Source organism: Canis aureus, chromosome 16 (assembly GCF_053574225.1).
Source record: "Canis aureus isolate CA01 chromosome 16, VMU_Caureus_v.1.0, whole genome shotgun sequence".
Taxonomy (NCBI): domain Eukaryota; kingdom Metazoa; phylum Chordata; class Mammalia; order Carnivora; family Canidae; genus Canis; species Canis aureus.
In genome coordinates this window covers 39272144-39292944 of record NC_135626.1, presented here as the reverse complement: position 1 = coordinate 39292944, position 20801 = coordinate 39272144, and the positions used below count along the sequence as shown (strand labels likewise).

General features: G+C 38.7%; 1 protein-coding gene across 1 annotated transcript; it reads left to right on the top strand.

Annotated features, from left to right (window-relative positions):
• The first annotated feature begins 12978 nt into the window (after positions 1-12978).
• LOC144286567 (keratin, type I cytoskeletal 27) lies at positions 12979-18227 on the top strand. The gene is made up of 8 exons (XM_077853160.1): positions 12979-13465; positions 13941-14023; positions 14340-14496; positions 15406-15567; positions 15662-15787; positions 17381-17598; positions 17814-17863; positions 17990-18227. Exons 1-8 carry the CDS (start codon positions 13064-13066, stop codon positions 18130-18132), a joined length of 1341 nt encoding a protein of 446 aa, XP_077709286.1. The 5' UTR covers positions 12979-13063; the 3' UTR covers positions 18133-18227.
• Positions 18228-20801: the final 2574 nt, after the last annotated feature.

Below are 20801 nucleotides of genomic sequence, written 5' to 3'. Positions count from 1 at the left end.
AGTCTACTTGTCATGTTTTTGTAAATTTGTCATTTAATATCATTCTAAGTAAATAAAAATTAAAATTTTAAGTTATTGGCATAAATTTTTCCATTCATTTTTATGTTGAGAAATACCCATTTTAAATTCACACACACACAAAAAAAGAACATTTAACTGGAGCACCTGGGTGGCTCAGTTGGTTAAGCATCTGCCTTCAGCTCAGGTCATGGTCCCAGGGTCCTGGGATCCAGCCCCATGTTGGGCTCTTTGCCCAATAGGGAGTCTGCTTCTCCCTCTCCTTCTGTTGTTCCCCCTGCTTTGCAGGCTCGCTCTCTCTCTCTCTCTCAAATAAATAAATAAAATACTTTTTTAATAAAGAGAACATTTAACTTGTTTACAGAATCACTAAAATAACACAATTCATATTTTATAGCTGATACATGTGAAGGGAAGGAAAATTCTTCTTCAACTCTACAAAGTCTTCCATCTCCACTAAGAATTAATTTACAGGAGTCAGATTAACAGAAGAAAAGAAACTAAGTCGTTTATGTGTGCACAGAGACCCACTATTGAATTTGAGACCCAAAGAAATGACCAAAGCTGGCAGTTTTTATACTTTTTAGACAACGAGAAAATTAATCTGTGAGCAGTTGACAGAACAAGGAAAACATAGCTTTGGGAGCTTCAATTCATAAGAAATTCTAAACAGAATTCGGGCTGTGGTAGTAAATCAGTAAAAAGTAGCAAGAGTCATTTATACAACCTTCTTGCCTCTAAATTCTCCATCTTCAGTAATAAGGATCTCTCTTTACCTCTTTGTATAGGGAGGGTGAGCTTCACACAGGAAATTTATTTGCTGCTTTCAGGGCAACAGAGGAGGTCTGAGTGTCCTTCTGTACAGGCTATCCCTTCAGTAGCTTTTATTTAAAATAGTCAATATGCCAGGGACACCTGGGTGGCTCAGTCAGTTAAGCATCTGCCTTCAGCTCAGGTCATGATCCCAGGGTCCTGGGATGCAGCCCTGCATCAGGCTCCCTGCTCAGTAGGGAGTCTGCTTCTCTCTCTGGCCCTCCCCCTCATATTCTTTCTCTCTCTCTCTCTCACTTACTCTCTCTCAATAAATAAAATCTTTAAAAAACATAAAAAATAATATAGTCAATATGCCAAAGTGGCATATTTTGGGGCAGGCTACCCTTGGTTGGCCCTTACACATGGACATGTATTTTGTTCTTACCAAGAGAGGAAACACTGCACCAAACCAACTCAACTAGTTATCTTTCACTCCTTTATCTGCTCCCATTTTACCAACACTAGCCATCATTGGCATAGTGATGAGTAAAAAAAAAAGACAGGAAAAGGAACTGTGGGTTGCCCTATCTTTCTATATCATTGTTTTCAGCAGAAGCGGTTGGCTCATAAAGGAATGCAACAGTAAGTGATAGGGTTCCTGAGTAGTTCATGTTCTTTAGAACGCCACTGCCTTCTTTCTACATTTGAAACAAATACCATTTGAATGGAAAAGCTCTTGGGGTTGTCAGAAACCCTGCTTGCTCATAGACATACTTACCTAGCATGTGCTTTGAGTTTCACCAAACTCCACAGGATGGGTCCACCAGAATGCTGTGCACCTGGGCATTGCATATGCTACATGCTGCTGTAAGGAAAAACTGCAAATAAACATATTTCCATACTCCTCTGCTCAAACTCTTATCCTATTGTCCCAGCAGGCTTCACTTACAAGACACAAGTTCTGAGATAAAATTAAGAATATCAAGACGGCAACAGAAGAACATTAAATCTAGTATGGGGTCCTTATGTCCTACACATGTTTCATGCTGATGAAGCCAGACCCATTTATCAGATGTGCTCATAATACATTGATTTTAAAAACACTCTTCATGGTGATCAGCTTTTCATGGTGTGATATTGTGATTTATAATAAGAAACATATTTTTGTCCCATTCCTGGCACAGAATTACTAAAACCCTTAGAATTTCCAAGGGGTCTAGAGCTATCAAGGTTCTTTTGTGATGTTAATGAGGAGATTTGGGAAGCTAAAAGGAAACTAAAGAAGAAACTGAAGAAACTATCTTTAAGGAAACTAAAGATGGGGGATGCTTGTCAGCCAATCATGTGAGTAGAGAATTGGAATTTTCAGTCCCACCCCCATCCCCACCTCCTAGGAGTGGAGGGGAGGGAGATGGAGTTTGAGTTCAATCGCCAAAGGCCAATGATTTGATCAATCACACCCAAGTCAGGAAGCTTCCATAAAAACCCAAAAGGATGGGGTTTGCAGGGCTTCCAGGTTGATGAACACATGGAGATTTGGGGAGGATGGTGCACCTGGAGAGGGCACAAAAGCTCTGCACCCTTTCCCCATACCATGCCTTCTGCATCTCTTCCATATGACTGTTCCTGAGTTCTATCCTTTTATAATAAATCAGTGATCTAGTGAGTAAAATGTTTCTCTGAGTTCTGTGAACCACTCCAGCAAATTAATCAACCCAAGGAGAGGATCCTGGGAAAACTTTTGATCTATAGCCATTGGGTTAGAAGCACAAGTGATAACCCAGACTTGAGTTTGGGGTCTGAAATAGCTGAAGGTAGAGTGAGCAGTCTTATAGGACTGAACCCTTCATCTATCTCCAGGTAGACAGCATCATAATTGAGTGTGGGAGAATTTTAGCTGGTTTCAAAGCATTGCTTGGTGTGGGGGGAAAAAATCCACACCTGGAACTGGAATCAGAGTTGTACTCCCTCAGTAGTATAGGGAGCACACATTGCCTTTGTGGTACTGGTGCTGTTGATGTGACAAGATTAAAAAGAAAAGCAAATAACTCTAAGTCATCGTTTTTAAAAAAAGAAAGAAAGGAATTACAAGTCATATGCCCCCCACGCAGCAAACCAAGACTTAATTACAGTTTCGACCTCTTCCAGGAATGTGACCTTTTATGAGTCAATCTGAAATTTCCTGATCAGCACTGGTGAGGTCATCTGCATGATTTAAAAAAAAAAAAAAAACTGTGTTTCCCTTTCCTCAGAAAAGAAGAAGTAACCATCCTTTTCTTTTTTTTCTGTTGCTAATAACCTCTTGCCCCACCCTTCTTCCTAAAAATCCTCCCATTTTGTACAGCTTGTCATAGCATCTCGCTATCTGTAACAAGGGATGCTGTCCAATTCATGCATCGCTTAATAAAGCCAATTCAATCTTCAAATTTACTCAGTTGAATTTCGTTTCTTAACAATTCTGGAACCAACCAGAATTCCTTGTGTATCTATTTAGCAAAGGAACAGATGTAAAATTAAATTCTGGGTGTCTCCTTTATATTCTGTTGAGTTCATAGGATTGAAGGAAGTATCCCATCCTTAGAACTTAAGTCTTAAATCTGTCCTTCCCTTCAGGGAGAATAAGAATTCATCATGGCCTCTTGGTCTAGATTTTCTTTTGCTTAGCAGAATTATGGGGCTCCTGAGTTTTTCAGGAGTTCTACTAATAATTAACATATTTTCTCCAAACCTTGAAGGTTGCTTTTTGCTGTGGTGAGTTTCTACACTGAAGGTACCTCCAAGGAATCAGTTGCCATCTGAAGGAGAAGGACTTCAGATACTGTGCTTGGGAGGTTGTTAAAGCAGAAATCACAAACTGATATGCTTTCTTTTAACAAACTCCCAAGATCTGTGGACGCTCATTACAAGAGAAGTGAATAATTATTTGTTATTGGGTGTTGCAAATGCATTGCTATTGTTGTTTCTCTTTTAATTTTTTAATCTTTTTGGTCATCATACAGAATTTTATAATACCTTGTCTCATGTATAGATAAATGTCCATCATAGGTTTAGAGTTTTACATCTGAGAAAGGTCATTGTCATGCCAGCATGATAAGTAAAATTGCCCATTTTGTTTTAGTACTTTTGAGATGATCATAGGATTTTTGTCATGTGACATTTTATGCATGTTGTATTTGACCATCCTCATTTCCTATAAATAACTCCCTTGGAATAGTATATGCTATTTCATATACTATTGAATTTTATTTGCTAATATTTGGTTTAAGATTGTGTATTTCCCGAATATGTCTTTTCTCTGAGAACTGGTTCTCATTGCCTGTGTTTGGATCTTATTCAGTGTAAAGATTTTTTTGCTTTTATTTCTAATCCTTTCCTAAGTTATATCTTCTCATTTCTAAGTGTCCTAATTATGGTTTATGTTGCTTGTTTTTTCTTCCATCATTTTTAATGCATTTTAGATCACTTCGAAAAATTAAGTTATAACTTAATTTGTTTTGTTGACATGTCTTTCTGGCATACTTTTATTTTCTATAGAGATGTAACGCTGCTCCTAATTTTTTTTGTTTTCGTGTGCTAACATTTTGTGGGATTTTACCTTAATCCTTTTCTTCTCATTTTTCAAGCAATTCATGTTCCTTAACCTCTAGAATGAGTATAGTTCTGCAAGGCTTTTCTAACTATACATACCTCCCATTTCTTGTTTTTCATCTAGGGATCAAAAATATATTGGCTTCAGGATCCCTGGGTGGCCCAGTGGTTTAGCACCTGCCTTCGGCCTGGGGCATGATCCTGGAGTCTCAGGATCGAGTCCCACATTGGGCTCCCTGCATAGAGCCTGCTTCTCCCTCTGCCTGTGTCTCTGCCTCTGTGTGTGTGTGTCATGAATAAATAAATAAAATATTTTATATATATATATACACATATATACATATATACATAGGTTTGATTTCAAATTTCTTCTTTTTTCCTCTCCTCCACTATATCTGGACCTTCTCTTCCCTTCATCTCTACTGACCCTATTCTGATCAGTTGAGATTCTTCTTCCTGGGGTTTCTTCTCATGGGAGGGGGGCACTCTCCTGGAAGGGAAACACAGCTGGTTGGTTTTGAGAATTCACAGGGTCTAGACTATTTCCGTCTCAGCTCATGCAAGATTCTTTTCACTCACCTGCTTCTGAATGGGCAAAACTCTCCCAGTTTTGACGGCAGATAGGGTTAGAGGTCTACAGAAAAAGAAAGATGAGTCATAGCTTTCTTAACATAAGAAAAGTCACGTAAGGCCCCCACCCATTCTGTGGTCTGTGCCTGACCAGCCATTTTGTGATCTATGCCTGACCAGCACTACTTGCCCAAACACACTTCTTGCAGGACTTCCTAGGAGGAATGACCCAAAAAATGCAAAAATCTCAGTAGTTAAGGATTTTAAAGGACTAATGAGAATGCAGAAACTAAGTCTCTACCAGGCCTGGAAATAGCCTAACCATATCAGACACAACAAATAAAGGATAAGACTTCCAGTACTGTTTCAAACTAAAGATTGACCTAGTGCACATCCTTGAGTTGTTTTTTTTACAGAATTTAAACCCTTTTGAGCAGTCAAATACCAGACTAACTAGAGCAGAGAATTGGTAATGCTGCCCCCCGCCCCATGACTTCAATCAATTAAAACCTGGACTCTGTCCACTTCGCATGACTTTTGCCCCAATTCTCTACTGAATTCTCCCTCACCAAGCTCCATCCGTGAATACACATGCACCCTTACCTTAAAACTTCCCAATTTTTTAAAAAGATTTTATTTATTTATTCATGAGAATACACAGAGAGGAGAGAGAGAGAGAGGCAGAGACAAAGGCAGAGGGAGAAGCAGGCTCCATGTAGGGAGCCCAATGTGGGACTTGATCTCGGATCTCCAGGATCCCGCCCTGAACTGAAGGCGGCGCTAAACCACTGAGCCACCTGGGCTGCCCAAAACTTCCCAATTTTTGTTGTTTGGGGAGACACTGCTTTGGGAAATAGCCATGGTGTTCTCCTGACTTGTTGCAAGTCAAACCCTTTCTTTTTTTTTTTTTATAATAAATTTATTTTTTATTGGTGTTCAATTTGCTAACATACAGAATAACACCCAGTGCTCATCATGTCAAGTGCCCCCCTCAATGCCTGTCACCCATTCACCCCCACCCCCTGCCCTCCTCCCCTTCCACCACCCCTAGCTCGTTTCCCAGAGTTAGGAGTCTTTATGTTCTGTTTCCCTTTCTGATATTTCCTACCCATTTCTTCTCCCTTCCCTTCTATTCCCTTTCACTATTATTTATATTCCCCAAATGAATGAGAACATATAATATTTGTCAAACCCTTTCTTTTCCTAGTCTTTGGCTTGGTTGTGTCTTTTGGCTCCACATGCAAAAGAGGCGAACCCAGTTTCAGGTTATAGTTTCACCTGCTCTTCTCAAATTCACCTGCTGTCCTTTTTTAATCGGTTTTCCATAATTCTCCTGTAATCAGACCCTTCAAGTACCTCTGGATATCCTCTTCTTCCCACAGAAGTGCTTCTAACATAAGACTTGCAGGTCTTCGGGCTCCCTGCATGGAGCCTGCTTCTCCCTCTGCCTGTGTCTCTGCCTCTCTCTCTCTCTCTCTCTCTCTGTGTCTCTCATGAATACAGACATACATACATACATCTTAAAAAAAAAAAAAAAGACCTGCAGGTCTTATGGCAAATGATAATTTGTTCTACCAGCTTACATTTTGGGTTTCATGGTCACCTCAATTTGTTATAAAAGTTGTACATGGGTATCTGGTTTTGTGATGTAATTGTTCTGTGTAATTTCTATGTGAAGATTCAAAAGTTCTGCCACCATTGCCATGATTTCCCGGACTCTATGCCTTATTCTTGAAAGATAATTTTGCTTGGTGCTCAGTTTTAATGTGATAATTATTTTTTCTTAATATTTTGTGGAAGGGCACCTGGGTGATGCAGTTGGTTAAGTGTCCAACTCTTGTTTTCAGCTCAGGTTGTGATATTATGGAATGGGAGATGGAGCCCTGCATCAGGCTCTGCTCTTAGTACAGAGTCTGCTTGAGTTCCTCTCTCCTCTGCTCCTCCTTTCCCCTCTCAAAAATAAATAAATAAATCTTAAAAAAATATCTTCTGCAGAGATCATTCCAGTGACTTTGATTTCTATTGTTGCTCATGGAAGCTGCAGACAGTCTAATTATGGTTCCTTTATAGATGATATCTATTTTCTCTGCTGCTTTTCCTTGTCTTTGGTGTTCTTCAGCATCACTATAATGTTACTTGAAGCAGATTCTTAAATTCACTTTACCTTTTAAATTGGAGGGCTGTTTCTATTCTAGAAAACTCTTACTCTCTGCCCCATTAGTATGGTCTCTAAGGAGACTCCACTGAAAAATATGTCAGAGTTTCTCTCCAATCTCCCTCTCTTTCTTTCTCCTTTTCTCCCTCTCTCCCTCTGTCTCATTCTCTTTCATTTAGGATAATAAGATTTTATTTTTCCTACAATTTATTTATTTCTTCCTTAGTTATGTCATATCTGTTGCTTAATCCTCAGGTAAAATTCTCAATTTTAGTTATTATATTTCCCATTTTATTTTTTATTGAAGTATAATTAACACACGATGTTATATTATTTGCAGATGTACAATATAGTGATTCAACAGTTCTAGGATGCTCAGTGTTCATCTAGACAAGCACACTCCTAATCCTCTTCATCTAGTTCTTTTGTTTCCATTTCTTTTTAAAATATATCTAGTCATTTTTTATAGTTATTCATTCAGAACACTTCCATTTCTCTCTTTCACTTCCCTAAACACAAAAAACACATTTTTTTTTTGCATACATTTCCTTGTAATTGCATTATCATTGGTCTTTGACGTCCTATTCTGTAGACTGTAGTTAGTTTTGGCTCTTAGTCATATGTGTTTATTTCTTCATATGTTTATTTTATTTTGAGTTCATATGTGGTTGGAATTTAACTTTGGGAGTCGTGTAGGGCCAGGACTGAGATGATTTCTCCAGGGGAATGTGAAGCAGTACCAACCTGAAAACATCTTTTTTAATTTTTTTTTAATTTTATTTTTAAGTAAGCTCCACACTCAGCGTGGAGCCCAACACAGGCCTTGAACTCACAAGTCTGAGATTAAGACCTGACCTGATATCAAGAGTTGGACAACCAAGCAAGCCACTCAGACACCCCAACCTGAAAATATCTTAAATGAATTTCTTGGATTGGGGTTCTCAGATTAAATTTGACCGTATCAGAGTAAGGCTGTGATTATAAGTCATTATCAAATATCAATAATATTCACATTATCAGATTTTTACTTAGTACCATTGGTAACAGAATGACTTGCTGGTTTCTCCATTTCGCCAGCATGGAGACTTTTCTAACTTCATCTTTTCTACTGATGATATAGGCTTTGGGGGCATACAGCTTTAAGTGGGGTCTCAAGTTCAGCTATGACACTTGGTCGGGTCCAAATCTTACTTCTCAGTGGAGTTTTTAACCAAAAAATCTTTCTAATCTAAGCATATTTCTAAGATAACTTGAGCTTCTATGTCTACTCACCATTCATGTTCAGCTCTGTGCGTGTGTGTTTTTTTAAATGTTTTCTTTTATTTTCTTTTGAGCTTAGGTATGAATTTAAAAAACATTTTACAATAATTTATCCAGCACTAGGGTATTTCATCTAGTCTTATTTAACTATTAGACATGGAGATACCATAGTGTCTATTTTAAAACTGGATTTATATCAACTTTATTTGTAAATTTTACAGTGAAATATCCAATGTGCACTTGAGATTTTTTTCTTGATTAGTTTGTAAAAAATTTTCCTTTTTATTCAAGTAATGAATGCATTTTAACAGTTAAATTGTGCTACAAACAAAAACAACAGTGTCTTTTTCTCTCCCTTCTTCTGCCTCAAGCCCTGCTTTCTACAGGCAACCACTTACAACTCTTTTAGCTGTTCCTTGTCATCTTTATCTCTAGATTTTTAAATACTATGTTTTATTCAATATTTCTTGATTTATCAATTTTTCTTATTATATATTGTACTCTTAAAAGAAAGTTGAGAGTTTTTCCTTTGCCACCTTCCTTCTCTTCCTAACATAGCTATACCACAGTATTTGGTTAGATCAATGTTAAGTTACTCATCATTATGGCTAAGTAGATATTGTTCATTATTGCATTGAGCAGTAGATGCCATGTTTTTTGTGCAACTTTTTGTTTTTCATACAAGCAATATTTTTTTTAGCATTTGTACTAACCTAGTTTCCTATATATCTTTATCTCTCATGCCTTTTTCTTACACGAACAAAACCATCCATCTTTTCCATCTACCTCCTGCAGCCCTCACACTCAGAATCCTCCCACCTCATATTTATTTTTCTGACTTGCTACCCAGCTATCATCAGGGACATTCATTCAGTGCACCTGTACTGGGGCCCTATTTCTCGGATTCTAAGCTTTTTCCTTTTCTTGTTCATTTTTCGCTCTAGTGATTTCCTGACAAAGTATGTGAGGAAGATAAATATTTTGAGACCTTTCATGTCTGAAGATATTTTTATTCTACCCTCACTCATGATTAATTGTCAGAGGAGAGAATTTTATGTTGTACTTCATTTTCAAGTAGAATTTTGAGGGCATTCTTCACTGGAGTCAGGGCTTCCAGGATTGTTGAGAAGTCCAGAGCCATTCTGATTTCCCCATCACTGGATGTGTGTTGTCTTTTCTTCTGACATTTTAAGTGTTCTCTTTTTCTCCATGGTTCTCTGAAATAAACTGAGCACGTGCTCTGCTGTGATTCCTTTTCATTTATTACAGTCATTGGTGGTCTCTTTCAATTTAGAAGCTCAGTCCTTTAGTTCTGGGTAGTATTATAAAATATGTTTATAAAATAATTCCTTCATCATTTCACCATTCTCTCTTTCTGAAAGATTTACTTAAGGTTGCTCTTCTTGGACTAAACCTCTAATTTTATTTTATTTTTTTTAAGATTTTATTTATTTATTCATGAGAGACACAGAGAGGCAGAGACATAGGCAGAGGGAGACATAGGCGGAGAGTCCACTGGGAGACTCAGTCCCTTGACCTATGGATCATGACCTGAGCTGAAGGCAGGTGCTCAACCACTGAGCCACCCAAGTGCCCCAAACCTCTAATTTTCTAATCTTTTCTCTTATCCATCTTTTGACCTTCGTTCAACTGTTAGGGAGATTTTTTTTTTTTTTGAAACTTATTTGCCAACCCATCTATTGAAGTTATTTTGGAATTTATTTTTTAATTCTTTAATTCTTAGGGCCCTTTCTTGTGCTCTGCTGTTTAATTTTAATAATACTGTATTCATGTTTCAAATATGTAGTATTTTTCTTACTCCTAAAGGCATTAATGATAGGTAGTTTCATTTTTAAAGTTTTATTCAGGTTCCTTTATTGTTTGTATCCAAGTGCCATTCTTTGATTCTTTCTTTGTGTCTTTGTCTTTCATGTTGGAGTGTTTTTTAATATATGGTGATTATTGAAATTCTGCTCATCCTTAAGTAAGGCCCTAAATACTGTATGTGGTGTGTGTTTATTTCACTCTAGAGTAGGTAGGTAGTAAGCACTCTTCTGTGGGAAACACTCAAGTACCTGCAGGTCTTTTCTCTAGAACTCTTCAGCTACCCCAGAGAAAGACCCAACAACCAGAGATGGCATCTAATCTGCAGAGTCTAGGGCAAAATAAAAATGTCAGATCCCTTGTTCCAAAGTCAGAAAAAAATTCAGTTAGGGTAACTAACACATAAATATTTTTCTTTAAAAATGTTTTATTAAGGGATCCCTGGGTGGCGCCGCGGTTTGGCGCCTGCCTTTGACCCAGGGCGCGATCCTGGAGACCCCGGATCGAATCCCATGTCGGGCTCTCGGTGCATGGAGCCTGCTTCTCCCTCTGCCTGTGTCTCTGCCTCTCTCTCTCTCTCCCTCTGTTACTATCATAAATAAATAAAAATTTAAAAAAAATGTTTTATTAAAACATAGAATAGAATAGTAATACATACATAATATAATCTTACAAATTGCAAAATAACATTTTATGTCATAATTTTTTGTAATATAATAAATTATAATGCTTTATTAATATGATTTCTTGGTTGATCAATAGATTTCTCTGACTTGCTTTTCTGTAAATTCATTTATTAGGTCATGAAAATTTATATTTTTAGCAACTTCATTTTCAATCTGTATAATTGAAAGTAATGTCCATTGTTCTTGGCAAATGCAAGATCTCAAATAATCTCAACTGGAAAGAACAACACGAGCAGAGACCAAAAGGAGGGAGGCAAGAACAGTAAAATGAAGGAATGAACAAGTCAGGCTGGTAAAACCTACCACAAGAAGAAACTTACAAGTCAGACAAAGGAGCTTTATCTAGCTTATAGTCCATTGATTTTAAACTGGAGGAAAGTGGGAGAAGGAAAGAAATACTTACTGACTACAGTCATTGACAAGCATAGTTGCTTTACAAATGTAACTACCATTTAACAGCCTCACAAAAACACAAGTCACATCTCCATCTTAGAAATAGAGGCTCAGCAAGAGAGAACTTTGCATTGGTCACACAGAAATTTGCAGAACTGGGATATGAATGCTGATATATTTGATCCAAGAGCTCACATTCTTTCAATTACATGAATGGTGGTGTATTACAGGAATGGTACCTTGACTTACTGCTCTGCCTACTGATCAGGAAGGAAAAGAAAAAGACTTGAGCCAAAAATCCAATTATTAAGCTGGAAAAAAATAATAGAAGAAAAATAGAAAAGAAAAAAAATGCTTCAAGAGACACTGCAGAAGTAGATTCAATTGGACTTAGTGACTTGTTGGATGCAAGCTGGTAGAAGATGACAGAAATTAAAGATTTTTTTAGCAATCATAAGCATGACAGGGTAATTCCACCAACAAGTAATGCAAAAAAGATACAAAAGATCAAAGTTTGATGACAAGGTGACTGAGTGTTGAGCTAGAAGTCATCCAAGTAGAAATGTCTAGTGGACATAGTGAGGCGTGGATCTAGAATAGAACACAGACCAGTGCTAAAGATACATATTTAGAAACCATTCACCTATAGCCAAAGTGACAAGAAGGGGTGACAGCACCAAAAGAGAATGTGTAGAAAATAAGAGTGTCAAGCACAAAATTATAAGGAATGACAAATCTAGAGCACAGACATACTAAACGGAAGAAAGAAGAGGAGCAAACAGAAATATTCCATTAGAAGTATTTTCAGAAGGCAGTTGTTCAGAATTCACTAAGCCTGGTGTGGTCAGTATCAAATATGTCCAAGAAGATGTAGGGGAATAAACATGAGAAATAATGACTGAATTGGAGATGTGGGAAAATGAGCAATTTGAGGGTTAATTTCCATAAAGTGCTAGGAACCAAAATTCAGGAGTGAGTAGGAGGGGAGATGTAGAGGAAGTGAATGCAGAAAATTTTTCTAGAAATAATGAAAGAAAGAAATGTAAAAACACAAGAAATCTAGAAATAGAACAGGAATATACAGGCCATAGTCTAGTTCCTATATTTTACAGATAAGAAAACTGGACCCAGAGAAATTAACCAGTGCCTTTATTTATACCTTAGACAAAAGCAGTAAAGATGAAATGATAACTCAGGAGGGATAAGGATCAAGAAGACTTTCTGTCTCCAAGGAAGAGTCCATTTAAAACCTCAGTTTTCATTTAAGACCTGACCTTTTCCCTCCAGTACCATGAGCCCATGGTCTTGAAATTATTTTCAATATATCTGAAAGAAAGATCATATTTTCCATCAAAATACATGACTATGATGGGCTCTCTTGCTGAAGAAAATGTAATGTCCTTGCTTTGAGCAAGGGGAAGAGAAATCTATCACACTTCGTTATTTATTCTTATAGGAGTTTTGTAGCCCTGAAACCTAGAAGACAGGAAGGATTACTCATACTAAATTTGAAATGCATCACTATAATAATCTTGATCATACCCCTCCCTGTCTCATTTTGGAGATAACAAATAACCCCAAGGTAACTCTCCACCTACAGAAATGGACACAGTAGGGTAAAGGCATTCATTAAAAAAAAAAAAAACACCCAATTATGAATAATTCATGATGAGCTGGCAAGCACTATTTTGCTATGGGTAGCAAGGTTCATCAAGAAACACCCTGGTAATATGTATATAAAGACAAACTCACCATTTGAGCAGGACATTTGCCATCAGAGCTTCACTCTAGGGACAAGCTCGCTGGTCTGGACATCATGTCTGTGCGCTTTTCTTCTGCATCCAGACGGCTTGGTTCTAGCGGGGGAGCAGGTTTTGGGGCTGGAAATGCATGCGGTGTGCCGGGCATTGGAAGTAGCTTCTCCCGTGCTTTTGGGGGCAGCTCATCTGCAGGAGGCTATGGCGGGGGAAGTGCTTCTTGCGCTGCTTTCACAGGAAATGAGCATGGCCTCCTGTCCGGCAATGAGAAGGTGACCATGCAGAACCTCAACGACCGCTTGGCCTCCTACCTGGAGAATGTGCGAGCACTAGAAGAGGCCAATGCTGACCTGGAGCAGAAGATCAAGGGCTGGTATGAGAAATTTGGGCCTGGTTCTTGCCGTGGTCTTGATCATGACTACAGCAGATACTTCCCAATAATTGATGACCTTAGGAACCAGGTAAGAAGCGCAATGTCATAAGGGTTAAACCCCTAAGAGTATTTAGCCACATAAGCACACACAAACGTGGAAGCTGTCACACACGGCAGGGCTTTGCACTCAGCTTCTGATTTTCTGTAGTTCATTATGAATATTAAAAATAATTTATGTTAAAATTCTAATCTTTGAATATGGCTCACTCAAACCTGGTATGAGGCATGCATGTTTATGCTTTTTGTAATATGAAAATATCAGAAACTGCCCACTCTCTCTTGCTATATTGTTTATAAGTTTTTTCATAGAAAGGGTTATTTTTATGGGTGGGGTAAAGGGTAAAAGAGGCCATACTTGATTTCCCATCTGCGAAAGAATCATCTTATTATTGGAGACAGAATGCCAGAAAGAGTACTATATAATTTTGTAGGTGACTTTCTTTCAAGGAAGTATGACATTTTTAAAGTATTTCCTCACTCCTAACTAACTCTCCATTTATCAGATCATTTCTGCAACTACCAGCAATGCCAATATTATCCTGCAAAATGATAATGCAAGACTAACGGCTGATGACTTCAGGCTAAAGTAAGTAGAGCTGAAGAGAAACCAAAGAAGTTATCTCAGCATTTTCCCCTTTAATCTAAGCTATTGGAGGTCACCTCAATTGTTTGACCTTATTTGTTTTAAACCAAATGCATGTAAGAATGACCAGCCGAATATTATGTTTTACTCTGGAAATATAGGATCCAACACAAATGAATGTCAAGATCATATTGCTTCTTGCATTATGGACAGTCTAATTGCAATTTTGAGTATATTTTAACAGTTTGATCTCAAAGCATGATTGGAAGTTTTTGATGACCTAAAAGGTGATGGGACTAACTGTCAAATATTTTCTAAGGTTTGAAAACGAACAGGCCCTTCACCAGAGTGTTGATGCAGATGTCAGCGGTTTGCGCAGGGTCCTGGATGAGCTGACTCTGTGCAGAACTGACCTGGAGATCCAGCTGGAAACTCTGAGCGAGGAGCTGGCCTACCTCAAGAAGAATCACGAGGAGGTGGGTGCTCTGTCTCTCCTGCCTCCATGATCTGCCTGGCTCCCAAAATTAAAATAATAATAATAATAATTTCAGATGACAAGTATAATAATGTCTGACATAAACATTCCAGAAGGAACTCGTTTCTCCATATGGCTTAGGTTTTTTGCAGTGTTTCTATCCATCTGCCTCCAAAGAAAATTTTGGTTTTTTTTTGGGGGGCGGGGGGGAGGATGGTCAGGTTTTATTAGGTTTTAGAGATAAATCAACACAGATTAATTGCCTGCTTTGAGAAATTCTTTGATTTCCAAGGCAGGCCATTAGTATCAGAAAAAGATGGAGGGGGCAGCCCCGGTGGCTCAGTGGCTTAGCGCCACCTTCAGTCCCGGGTGTGGTCCTAGAGACCTGGAATCGAGTCCCACGTCAGGCTCCCTGCATGGAATGGAGCCTGCTTCTCCCTCTGCCTGTGTCTGTGCCTCTCTCTCTCTCTCTCTCTCTTTCTCTGCCTCTCATGAATAAATAAATAAAATTTAAAAAGAAAAAGAAAAATATGGAGGGAATATGATGTGTGATTAGAGACATCGAATGATCTTTTATATCTTATGAAGATTACAGACCTCACATTTCAATGTAACACCCATTTATTTTTTATTTTTTTAATTTTTAAAAATATTTTATTTAAATTCAACTTGCCAATATATAGTATAACACCCAGTGCTCATCCCATCAAGTGCCTTCCTTAGTGCCTTAGTCATCCAGTTACCCTAAACCCCCACCCACCTCCCCTTCTGCAACCCTTGGTTTCCCAGAGTTAGCACTCTCATGGTTTGCAACCAACGCTTTTTAAAAAGTTTCTAACGTTATGCATCCTGCTGTCTGGTTCCTTTGAAAATATTCAGCTCCTAACGTGGTCAATCAAATTCCTTTCAGGAAATGAAGGCGCTGCAGTGCGCGGCGGGAGGGAACGTGAACGTGGAGATGAACGCGGCGCCCGGGGTGGACCTCACCGTCCTGCTGAACAACATGCGGGCCGAGTACGAAGCCCTGGCTGAGCAGAACCGCAGGGACGCCGAGGCCTGGTTCAACGAGAAGGTAAAACCCGACCTGGGCGCGCTTACGTGGTCCTGGGCACTGAGGCAAGGCCAGCAGCACCCTAACACCCTAACACCCACCCCCAACCTTTCAGAGCGCTTCCCTGCAGCAGCAGATTTCTGACGATGCTGGTGCCACCACCTCGGCTCGAAATGAACTTACAGAGATGAAACGTACTCTTCAAACCCTGGAGATCGAGCTTCAGTCCCTCTTAGCAATGGTCAGTAAAATGTACTATATATATATGTTTCAGAATTGGAGAAAAAATTTAAAAAGTGTTTCTTCTACATAGTATTACTTATTTTCGTTGTTATCGGTTAATTACCATGCTTGAAATAAGACACATTTGCGTTTTGCACAGCACGATCCTCTTGGCCTGAAAAGTAGACCTAGACACTCATAACTGTGAAACATGAGAAATTAGCAAGCACAAATATTTTGAGGTACTCAAAAAAGAAAATAATTTTTATCCTGAATCTTCTCTCCCAAATCAAAAGATAAAAAAAAAAAAAAATTCTCCATAGAATGCAAAAATGTGTGTGCACCCCTATCTTCTTCATCTGGCATTCCGTTGGGCAATTTAATTAAGAACACTTACAAGTTCCTTTTTAAGTGGCATAAACAAGAAGCAAAGTGGAGGCATGAATGTTGCCTATAAAGCTAAACAGGCTTGATAATAATAGCAACCTTTTCATTAAGGGTTTGCCTAGCACTTTCTCCCACTGGAGTCCACAATAACCCTGGGGCTTGGGCAGAGCAGAGTTTATAATTCCTGTCATTATTTTCAAAAGAACGATCTGAGATTCAAAGAAGTGAGGCAGTTTTCCCAGTCCCACAGTTGAATACAAAGGAACCTGAACTTCTCTCCAAATTTCTTAACTTCCACATCCATACTTTTTCTGCTAGGGCTAGTATACAAACCTTCAGAGTTTATCCACAAAATAGGGTATGAGTGTATATAAAATTAGGACTTTGTATAAAAATTCTTGCAGCTGAAAGAGTAAGACAGTCTTATCTTCATTCCATGTAGAAGTATAACAAGCATCCCTCTTGAAGAGAAACCCTTTATAAACCCATTTGGATTCACAAACCAATGAGTCAAACCATCTAAAGCTTTAAAAGGTCCTTCTTTTCTTTGGGACATTATGCTTTGGAAAAGTTTGCACAGTTCACTATGGGATTTTTTTTTTAAGATTTTATTTATCAAAAAAAAAGATTTTATTTATCTATTCAGGTGAGACACAGAGAGAGGCAGAGACATAGGCAGAGAAAGAGTATGCTCCCCACTGGGAGCCCAGTGTGGGACTGGATCTCCGGACCCTGGGGCCACACCCTGAGCAGAAGGCAGATGTTCAACCACTGAGCCACCCAGGCATCCTTGGGATTGTTTTTTAATAGAAAAGCTACAATCTACATGAGACAAGACTGTCTGGTGATTAGAAACAACGTAGCAAATTGTAGGGTGACCTTTATTCCTAGGGAATGTGGCAAATTGTGCCAGACTCTAGAAGCAGTTTATATTAGTGGGGCAGAGGGATCTTTGGACTGTGCCCTATGAGAAAACAAGTTCGTCTTTGCTAACACTCCTGGACATATGAGTGACATTCACCATCAACTGTGTCATTCTCAAACAGAAAAATAGTATGACATCTAATAAAGGCAACAATGAATATTGAACAAAGGGGACTCTTTGGGGTAAATATGGTTACTTGCATCATGTAAGCATAATTCTTAAATATGTCTTAAGTGCTCTGCCTTATTCTAAAACAACACTGTGACATTTTCTACTAAACTATGTCTTGCTGATCCACAGAAACACTCCCTGGAATGCTCCCTGACCGAGACCGAAGGCAACTACTGCACACAGCTCGCCCAGATCCAGGCTCAGATTGGAGCCCTGGAGGAGCAGCTGCACCAGGTCAGAACCGAGACGGAGGGCCAGAAGCTGGAGTATGAGCAGCTCCTCGACATCAAGGTCCACCTGGAAAAAGAAATTGAGACCTACTGCCGCCTGATTGATGGAGAAGATGGGTAAGTACAGCTTCTATTGAGAATGCACTTTATTTTAAGGTTACTAAAGATTTTTTGAAATCAAGCACAAATTATTTATGACCCATATCATGTATAAATAAACCTCTTTAGTGTTATTTCAGAATCCAGAGATCTCCTATCTTAAATCCTTGTTTTCCAGGTTCCTCAGCAAAATAGAGTGAAATAATTAATACAAGCTCTCTGTATTTTTACAGCTCTTGTGTTAAATCAAAAGGCTATGGAGGACCAGGAAATCAGATAAAAGGTAAAAAAAAAAAAAAAAAAAGCTGTGCTAAGCATTCAAAATGTACTTGTGTCAGTTTCAAATGAGGAGTTAATTATTTTCCTTAATGGATTTAATAAATTATAACACTTCATTGTGTCATTTTAGAGTCATCTAAAACCACCATGGTTAAAACAATTGTTGAAGAAATAGATCCTCGTGGCAAAGTTCTCTCATCCAGAGTTCACACTGTAGAAGAGAAATCCACCAAAGTCAACAACGTGAAGAGTGAACAGAGGGTGCCTTCCTGAACCCCAGAAGAAGGACCCCTAAATTAAAATACCAAATTGAAGCTAGATTCCTGAATAGAAGCCCTCTTATTTTCATGGTTTTCTTCTAATGAATTAAGACAGAATAGAAGCCCTCTTATTTTCATGGTTTTCTTCTAATGAATTAAGACAAGCTATTTGTAGAATGGTAACGTTTCTTTGGCTTTCTCTATGGTGGTGTGTCAATAAAAGCTCTTCCTGTTGCAAGTCATCTTCACTGGTTCTGGTCAATCTTTACATTTTAAACATACCCACAAGGGAGTTGAATCTTATTTTTATTTTTATTTTTTTAGTTTTTATTTATTTACTTGAGAGAAAGAGACACAGAGATAGCGAAAGAGAACACAAGCAGAGAGGAGAGGGAGAAGCATCTGCCTCAGCAGGTAGCCCAACTCAGGGCCTGGGATCATGACCTGAGCTGATGGCAGATGCTTAACCCACTGAGCCACCCAGGCACCCCTTATTTTTACTTTTTTACTTTCTTTTGTTTAATTCAGAGGCCTTCACAAGCCAGGAATTTAACAAATAAACTGGTTGGAATCTTTTCCATATCTCTGTAAAATTTTAAATCTTTCTCTTTCCTTCTATAAATACTTGTTAAGCACACTTGCTAAATGCTGGCAACAAGAATAAAACAATGAGAATAAAATCTAATCCCTGAATACAACATGCTCATAGAAGTGGAAATATGAAATTTAAGAATCAAAAACATCCTAAAAATAAAAGGAAAAAATGTAAATGGTGATATTTGAAGGTAGAAGGGAAGGGGGGGAACTAGATACAGCAAGTGGGAAATTCCACAATGCTAGGCCACAAAACACATATTAACAAACTTAATAAGACTTAAATCATGTCACAAGTATCTTTTCTGGCCACAATGTCTGAAACTAGAAATGAGTAACAGGAGGAAGGGGGCAGGGCAAGATGGCGGGGGAGTAGGGTCCCCAAGTCACCTGTCCCCACCAACTTACCTAGATAACTTTCAACTCATCCTGAAAACCTATGAACTCGACCTGAGATTTAAAGAGAGAACAGCTTAGAAGACTACAGAGAGGATTTTGCTCTTCTAACAAGTACAACTCATTTTTAGCCACTCTGCACTGAGCAAAATGACTAAAAAGAAGAACTCACCACAAAAGAATCAGAAACAGTACTCTCTGCCACAGAGTTACAGAATTTGGATTACAATTCAATGTGAGAAATCCAATTCAGAAGCACAATTATAAAGCTACTGGTGGCTCTGGAAAAAAGCATAAAGGAATCAAGAGACTTCATGACTGCAGAATTTAGATCTAATCAAGCCAAAATTAAAAATCAATTAAATGAGATGCAATCCGGGATCCCTGGGTGGCTCAGCGGTTTAGTGCCTGCCTTCGGCCCAGGGTGTGCTCCTGGAGTCCCAGGATCAAGTCCCACATCAGGCTCCCTGCATGGAGCTGCTTCACCCTCTTTCTATGTCTCTGCCTCTCTCTCTCTCTCTCGCTCTGTGTGTGTGTGTGTGTGTGTGTGCGTGTGTGTGTGTGTCTGTGTCTCTCATGAATAAATAAATCTTTAAAAAAAAATGAGATGCAATCCAAACTGGAGGTCCTAACGACCAGGGTTAATGTGGAGGAGAAAGAGTGAGTGACATAGAAGACAAGTTGATGGCAAGGAAGGAAGCTGAGGAAAAAAGAGAAAAACAATTAAAAGATCATTAGGAAAGGTTAAGGGAAATAAATGACAGCCTTGGAAGGAAAAAACTACATATAATTGGGGTTCCAGAGGGTGCCGAGAGGGACAGAGGACCAGAAAGCATATTTGAACAAATCAGAGCTGAGAACTTCCCTAATTTGGGGAGGGAAACAGGCATGCAGATCCAGGAGATAGAGAGGTACCCCCCAAAAAATCAATAAAAACCATTCAATACCTCGACATTTAATAGTGAAACTTGCAAATTCCAAAGATAAAGAGAAAATCCTTAAAGCAGCAAGAAACAAGAGATCCCTAACTTATATGGGGAGAAATATTAGATTAACAGCAGACCTCTCCACAGAGACCTGGCAGGCCAGAAAGGGGTGGCAGGATATATTCAGGGTCCTAAATGAGAAGAACCTGCAGCCAAGAATACTCTAGCCAGCAAGGCTCTCATTCAGAATAGAAGGAGAGATAAAGAGCTTCCAATATAGGCAGAAACTGAAAGAATATGGGACCACCAAACCAGGTCTGCAAGAAATATTAAGGGAGACTCTGTAAAAGAAAGAGGAAGTCCGAGGGAACAATCCACAAAAACAGGGACTGAATAGGTATCATAGTGACACTAAATTCATATCTTTCAATAGTAACTCTGAACGTGAACGGGCTTAATGACCCCATCAAAAGGTGCAGGGTTTCAGACTGGATAAAAAAGCAAGACCCATCTATTTGCTGTCTACAAAAGACTCATTTTAGATATAAGGACACCTACAGCCTGAAAATGAAAGGTTGGAGAACCATTTACCATTCAAATGGTCCTCAAAAGAAAACTGGGGTAGCAATCCTCATATCACATAAAGTTTATCCCAAAGACTATAGTAAGAGATGAATAGGGACACTATACCATATTTAAAGGATATATCCAACAAGAGGACATAACAATCATGAATATTTATGCCCCTAATGTGGGAGCTGCCAAG

Bases quoted from the DNA above. Each gene is read 5' to 3' on its own strand.
- LOC144286567 (XM_077853160.1), top strand. From the start codon at position 13,064: ATGTCTGTGCGCTTTTCTTCTGCATCCAGACGGCTTGGTTCTAGCGGG. The intron at 17,599-17,813 runs GTAAGTACAGCT...GTATTTTTACAG, and splicing joins CTGATTGATGGAGAAGATGG to CTCTTGTGTTAAATCAAAAG. The intron at 17,864-17,989 runs GTAAAAAAAAAA...GTGTCATTTTAG, and splicing joins ACCAGGAAATCAGATAAAAG to AGTCATCTAAAACCACCATG.